This window comes from Cannabis sativa, chromosome 4 (assembly GCF_029168945.1).
Source record: "Cannabis sativa cultivar Pink pepper isolate KNU-18-1 chromosome 4, ASM2916894v1, whole genome shotgun sequence".
Classification (NCBI taxonomy): Eukaryota; Viridiplantae; Streptophyta; class Magnoliopsida; order Rosales; family Cannabaceae; genus Cannabis; species Cannabis sativa.
In genome coordinates this window covers 2,758,078-2,765,825 of record NC_083604.1, presented here as the reverse complement: position 1 = coordinate 2,765,825, position 7,748 = coordinate 2,758,078, and the positions used below count along the sequence as shown (strand labels likewise).

Here is a 7,748-nt window from a genome sequence, read left to right as displayed (position 1 = left end):
CAACTCAATCCCATGTTTAATAGTTAATAATTCAGTAATAATAAGAGAAAAGGAACGAGGCCCCTATTAGGATAGACATAATTATTTAAAAAAATCACATTTTTATAAATTTGTACCTTAAAAATCACATTCTTGAAAATTCCCTTAAAAATTCATTATCATGTATAAAGTAAAATTTTAATATAATAAATGTGTTTTAGTATGAAAGAGAGGATAGATTCGTTGGAATGATATATATATAATTAAGTTGTTATGCTATCTAGTTAGAATGAAAACTACCTCTCTCCTATATATTAACATATTAATGATAGAGTTAATTATTTCTTCCTTTTATTTTTATTATTAAAAAAAAACTGTTTGTATTTTACTTCATCTTTTCTTTTGATTTTCTCCCGTGCCAAACACTACTCTCTGAAGTTTCAGAAACGTTTGTACTATGTTGCATAAATTGCTTTTTAAGAGTTTTTTACAAATCTTGAAACCTAAGCAAAATTCTATAATATAACATGCACTACAATAATAGTCACATAGTCCAATGGGACTTGATTTTTCTTTTTTCAAAATAAATAAATAAATAAGAACCAATCCTTAAAATACACTCTTTTAGAGACACTGCTTATCTTTCAGTTGAATTAAATTTCTATTTTCTCATTTCATATCAAATAATAATTTCACAATTACATATTTATTTTTAGACTTTGATCACACTATTTACAAATTACTAATAAACTCTTATAGTATTTTCTTAGTCTAAATATTGAAACTGATTATTTTTAATATATAATTTCAAAACACAAATAAGTTATATTATAAATATATTAATGTAGCTAAACGAGACACTTCACATGTAATTTTAAAAAATGGTCCGGGATAGTATAGGAGGCGTTTGGTTGGGAGGAATAAAAATATAGGAATAGGAATGAGAATGGGAATAGGAATGGAATAAAATTTAAAATGGATAAAAAAAATTGATAAAAAAATAATTAAATTTTTTTTCTTGTTACATTGGAATGGTCATTCCTTCCTTTTTAAAATGGAATAGCCATTCCACCAAAATGGTGGAAAGAGCATTCCATTGGAATGCCATTCCAATACTTTAAAATGCAATCAAACAAAGGAATGGAATGAAAATTATTTCCTTTCCATTCCATTCCATTTCATTACCTCCAACCAAACGCCACCTAAGTGTTTTTGTTGCATGTATCTATATTAATTGTACACTCGAAACAACTATCAAGTTGTTTCAATTATAATTTTAATAATCTAAATTATTGAAAATTTTCAAAATACCATCATATATTATACATAATAATAATAATAGAAAAAAAAAATTATAACTTATCCTAACTTATTCATATACCAAAAATTTATAGATAGAAATTAAAATTAAGGAAATATGCATATAATTATATTTATAGTGATTTAGATGGACTGAAAAATGATTTGTGAGATGAAATTGTACCCTTTGTAGGTGTTTGACAACAAGTGTTTGAGTTTGACCGGGGAACACCCTACTAAAGTAATTGATAATTAGTCAATTATCAATTCATGAAACTAATTATATTAACATTCAACTTGATTTTCTCTCATAATAATGGACCCAACCTCACACAATTGGCCCCCCATCTAGTTAGTATAGTAATATATATAATTATATAGTAATAGTAGTATTAGTAGTCGTAGTAGTAGTAGTTGGTAAAGTTTCGAGTAGCTTTTCTTTTCTTTTCTTTTTTTCATGTGAGCCGATGAGTTGTGTTGTGTGACAATCTATAGTCAACTTTAACCAATATTTCAACCATAAAAATTGACTTTAAAACCTAAAGAAGAGCCCGTATTAAAATGAAAGGAGAATTGTTAAAGTACTGTCTTATAATTGATTAACAATATTTTTTAAAAGTTATTTTTTTTAAATTATCTGAGACCCGATACTTAATTATACCAATGACGGTATGAACCGGAGGAGTGTGTTAGGCACCAGTAGTGTCTTTTAGCAATTCTCGATAAAGAGTAATGCTAAAAGTCACTATTGGTACCTAACACGTAAGTGTCATATCGCTATTAGTGTAATTAAGTATTGTGTGTCTTATAATTTAGAAAAATACTAAAGGACACCAATGGTATCTAGCACCCTCTTATGTGTCAATATCGCTATTGGTTCAATTAAGTATCGAGTCTCAGATAATTTATTATAATAACTTTTAGTTAGTATTGTTAGCCAATCGAAAAATGACATGTGTAGAGGTGCTAAACACTACTAGTGACCAATAGCAGTGTTCTATAATTTAATATAACAACTTTTAAGAAATATCATTAACTAATCATAAAGTGTCACTTTTAAAAGATATTGAACACTACTAATATTCAATAACAATGAATAGAAACTGAGATTAAAACAATATAATGTATCCATTATATTATTATGATGGATGTAATACAACATACTTAATTACCTAGAGATACATATCTTTTATTGATTGTAAACATTATTATTAGTGATTGATAATTTGATGATCATCGACCAACGGCTCCCAATGATAGAATGACATTTACACACGTCAAGTTTCTCATATTTTTACGTAAATTCCCCTTAAAGCAACCCATACTAAAAGTACTACTTCTAATACTACCCTCTTTTCACTAAAGCCAAAAATCTCTCACTCACACATGCATACAATCTCTCCCTCTCTCAATTTTTTTATCAAATAAATAATTATGTATTTTACGGGCATGAATTTTAGAAAAAATTAACTTTTCAACTTTAAAAATAATTACTAATTTTATTTATGAACTATGACTATAATTATATTTTGTTTTTTAATTTTTACCCCTGTTAAATCGTACTCTTTTTAACTAACAAAATCTTAAAAAATATTGTAAATTAATAATATTTAAAATTAATGAGAAAATATTTAACATTTCTAATTATTTGAGGGGACAAGCTAACTAATAAAAAAACACAAACTCATAACCAAAATACCTTATTTATTATTAGGCTAATTTAGATATTTACTATAATTTCGACATTTATTGAATTATTCTTCTAAACTTTCTAAGTTGTTAAAAAAATTTCTGAATTATTGACATTATTAAATTTACATTTTTTTTATCTAATTTTACTAAAAAAAATTCAATCTAGCACATATTAAAGTTTAGAGAAGTAGATATCAAAATTTAAAGAATACAATCGTTATATTAGTAAAAATTTAACAAAATCAAAAAAAAAATATTTAAATTTAACTATTTCAATAATTTGAAAAAAAAAAATTAAAAGTATAATTTAATATATCTAATTACCCTTCTTATTATATATAATTTTTTTAAAAAATAAAATAAAATAAATAAAACCACTACTAATAAAGCTAGTTCACCTTCTTCTTGCTAAAAATCTCCAAAAACTCTTTCTAAATATATTCATATAGACCCTCTCATTTTCATACACAACAAAAACTAAAACAATAGAAGAAATCTTCTCATTTCTCATTTCGACATTTTATCAAACATGTATACAACAAACCCATCGTTCTTCTCACTCATCATCATCATCACCACAATTCTCATCACCCCATCGGAATCTTCAACCGACACCTTCGTCTTCGGTGGCTGTTCTCAACTCAAATACTCACCCGGCTCACCTTACGAGTCAGGAGTCAACTCGCTACTCACTTCCTTCGTCAACTCAGCCATGTTCTCAACCTACAACAAGTACACCATCCCCGCAACCGGCGGCGCTCCCAACTTGTACGGACTTTTCCAATGCCGGGGTGACCTGGGCAACGACGCTTGCTCGCGGTGTGTTGCACGCGCGGTGAGTCAACTCGGTACTCTCTGCACAGACTCGTGCGGCGGCGCGTTGCAACTCGAGGGTTGCTTCGTTAAGTACGATAATACCTCGTTTCTCGGAGTTGAAGACAAAACCGTCGTCGTTAAGAAATGTGGGCCCTCCGTCGGGTACGATTCCGACGCGTTGTCCCGGAGGGATTCCGTTTTGGATTACATGAATTCTAATTCCGGCGCCGGTGCCGGAGGTTTGTACAGAGTTGGTGGTTCCGGTAACGTTCAGGGAGTGGCGCAGTGCGTGGGTGACTTGAGCCAATCGGAGTGTCAGGATTGTATCTCTGATGCGATCCAACGGCTCAAAACAGAGTGTGGGCCCGCCTCGTGGGGTGACGTGTACTTGGCTAAGTGTTACGCGCGATTCTCGGAAGGTGGAGCCCACTCGCACGGCGGAAATGGTAAGATAAAGCTGGTTTGGTTTGGTTTTACCATTCCGGTGGTTGTACGGTTGTTCTTAATTTTAACTTAATTATTTATTTTATTTATTTAAATTTAACTAAATTTGAGAAGAACCCTTCTTTGTCTAATTATGATTTTACTCAACACCCTTTTTGCAAAAATCAAAATTGTTTTTAAGTACCATGTAAATGGTATTATTTGGGTAGATCATAATTAACCAAAGGGGCTTTTTTTTTTTTTTTTTTTTTAATTTCACTTTTCTTTTTAGCTTTTTTATCTTTTGGTGTTTAATTTTTATGTTATAATATTCTTGCTTTTTTTTTTTTGGTGTGGGAGTGAATGTAGGTTTGGTTTGTGTGCTTAATCACTAAGTTTGTGTGTGAATGTTTTAAATGTAAATGAAAATACATTTAGATTTACATTTCACTTTTTGACTATTTAGTTGTAGTGTTTATTAATGGTTGTTTTATAGTTACCATTTTGTTTATTTGGGAAATATTCATTAATTTCTCTACCTTAGATTTTGACTTTGGTTTACATTAATGGGATTAGCATTACAATTGAACTTTTTTTGTCACAAAAAAAATATTTTTAGTTTCAAACATGATGTAATTTATTCTATTATTCTTAAGCTATAAAGTTTGGCAAATATTTAAATGAAAGAGAAAAATAATGTGAAAGGAAAAAGGGATATAATGTTGACTAGGTTTTATTTAAGACTTAAGAACTATACTCAAGGGAGGTATGAGTGTTATATTTTAGATCACACACAAGAAAAATAGGTTAATATTATTTACTAATTAATAGTTGATGGTTACAAAAGTTGACAAGTAATTAGGCCCCACTATAGTACTATACCACTATGAATTACTAGAGTTTATCACAAGTAAACATTACCAAAGAATCCAATGCCATTGATTAGTAGTTTAATTTGGTACCAGCAATTTCATCTCAAAATGTCCCATAAAACTTTTTTGAACTAGTTCTAACTAATCAAACCAACCATTCTCCTCAACTATATTATCTAGTATTAGTTGTCACATTTAAACAAAAAACACTAAACTAATTCGAAGTAAGGAAGCATAGACCGCGAAATATTTTAAATTATTATTTTTCATTTTAGTCTATTCTAAATAAAAATTTACTAATGTGTCTTCATTTAATGGGAAAAAAATGTAACTTCTAAGTATAGTATTTTATAGGGTTTAGGTTAGGATTTTGAATTTTTGTCACATATTGTTCATGTGTAAGTAATTAGTCATTATGATAAAATTTTAGTAATTGTATAAATAATTTATTTGTGTGTGTTTTGTTTCACATTGGTCGTGTGTGAGTGATTTACTTAATATTGTGTCCTTTCTACAAAATGGGTAGTGAACTTTTCTTATTTTGATTTACCCACTTGAAGCTTTGAAATCATAATTACTATTATTCTAGTGACATGTGATAGTTTTGGTTTATTAATTAAATTAATTATTCATTTTTGTGTTAATTATCTCTTTCTTCTTTCTTTTTGTTGTAGATAACAACAATAATAATAACAATGACGATGAGATTGAGAAGACACTAGCAATATTAATTGGATTAATAGCTGGTGTTGGTCTCCTAATTGTGTTCCTTTCTTTCTTAAGAAAACTTTGTGAAAGTGATAATAAAGGTACTTCTACCTTTTCTCTATTCTCTATACTTTCTATCTTATAAATCCCACTTTTTCTTTATACCCTTTTCTCAATAAGAATTTTTTATGAAAACCCTTTTGATTTTTGATGATAATGTTTTTTTTTTATTTATATATATGTATTTTTAATGCAGGTGGTAAGTGATTATATATATGGGGCTGGCTCTTATTGGTGGCTCTGTTTCATTAATTCCTCTACTTTTTCTTTTTTCTCAATTACTGTAATTTTCTTAATATATAGATATAGAAAGATGTTTTTGTATTGATAAAGGTACCTTGAAACAAGTGAAATGAAAGTTGGAATAAGAAGAGAGAAGAAAACAAATGAACAAAGAGAGAAAGAGATTGATATCAAAAGATTATTCTTGCTCCCCACATTCTCACTTATATGAACAATGTTACCTTGTTTAATAATATTGTGTATATATAGTGATTATTATTTACTTTAATGAAGAAGAAGAAAAAAAAATGTGAAGCTGAGTAAGTTAGTGCCTTTGTTGGGTCTTCACTAAGTGTTTTTTTTTAGAATTTTTATGTCAATAAAAACTTAATTAGATCTTATCAGACAACTTATTCTTCTTACTCTGTAATTTGCAACTTATATTGTAGTGAACTTTTTTCACTATTAGCTTGGACTTTGCTAGCTAGCTACTTTTTCTGGTTATTTAGTGACAGCTTTTGTTTTGCGTCTGTACTTAGATGATATTTGGTTCACCGATAATAAATAAGTCTATTACATTATTTTTTTTTTTTTTAACTTTTGTAATTCATTATAATATAATATAATTATAATGATAATTACATACCAAAATATAATCCCCATTATAATTACACTTTATTACAAAAAGAAAAATAATATATTTTTATAAAATTATAGTAAAAAAAAAGTCAAAAGTCTATATTATCCTTTTTTTTCTTGAATATTTTATAATTATAACAATGTTTATTTTAACTACAAACTAAATATTATAATCAATTCTTATTACCATTTTTATATCATTATATTATTATTACCATTATTATTTCAGTACACCAAACTAAACACCATCTTATATATGTGCTCGAATTTATATAAAAATTATTATTGTAGCAAAATCACTTAATTTAAATTGGTCTATTATGTGATCAATGGTGGAACCAACTTTTTTACTATTTAGGATTTGTTAGACAATATTTTAATGAAGAGATTTACTTTAATAATATCATCTTAAACATAAATAAAAAATAAAAAATGTTGGGTATGTCTATAGTACATTAAAAGATTATTTTGGTAAACTTTTTATCTGTTTGGGTGTATAGGACAGTTTTTTAGTCTAATATATTTTCATGATCGTGTACTTATAGTTATTTATGACTACCTGTAAATTTTGAAAAAATTGTGTGTAATTTATAATACTAAAAATAAGGTTTAAATATTTTGTTGCATCCACGACTGTCTTAAATAATTGTTTAAACCTTATACTGTAAATTATTTAAAATTGTATAAAAATTTACAAGTAATCCTAACTATAACGTATGCGATTATAAAAAGAAAATAGATTTTAAATGTTGAAGTAGACAATAAATCTACCAAAATACCCCTTTGAAAGGATCTATTATATACATTCCCTATAATATTTACCTTTCATTTAACTTTTAGGGCCAAAATATACAAAATAAAGTGTTATTACCAAACTTTGAGATTCTTATAGAATAATGCAACATTATTAGTTTATAAATGCAAAAAACATTATTATTATTATATTGGATTTTTTTTTTACTTTTGCATGCCTACCCTTGTTTGATCATGTTATAAATGTTGGATTAAATAAACAATAATAATCTATTTGTGATATAA

The 7,748-nt window shown here is 27.5% G+C and overlaps 1 protein-coding gene across 1 annotated transcript; it reads left to right on the top strand.

Annotated features, from left to right (window-relative positions):
- Window positions 1-3,367: 3,367 nt before the first annotated feature.
- Window positions 3,368-6,480, top strand: LOC115714192 (plasmodesmata-located protein 6). Its single transcript, XM_061114793.1, has 3 exons — window positions 3,368-4,232; window positions 5,756-5,890; window positions 6,046-6,480. Exons 1-3 carry the CDS (start codon window positions 3,500-3,502, stop codon window positions 6,054-6,056), a joined length of 879 nt encoding a protein of 292 aa, XP_060970776.1. The 5' UTR covers window positions 3,368-3,499; the 3' UTR covers window positions 6,057-6,480.
- The last annotated feature ends 1,268 nt before the right edge of the window (window positions 6,481-7,748 follow it).

Bases quoted from the DNA above. Each gene is read 5' to 3' on its own strand.
- LOC115714192 (XM_061114793.1), top strand. From the start codon at position 3,500: ATGTATACAACAAACCCATCGTTCTTCTCACTCATCATCATCATCACC. The intron at 4,233-5,755 runs GTAAGATAAAGC...TTTTTGTTGTAG, and splicing joins CCACTCGCACGGCGGAAATG to ATAACAACAATAATAATAAC.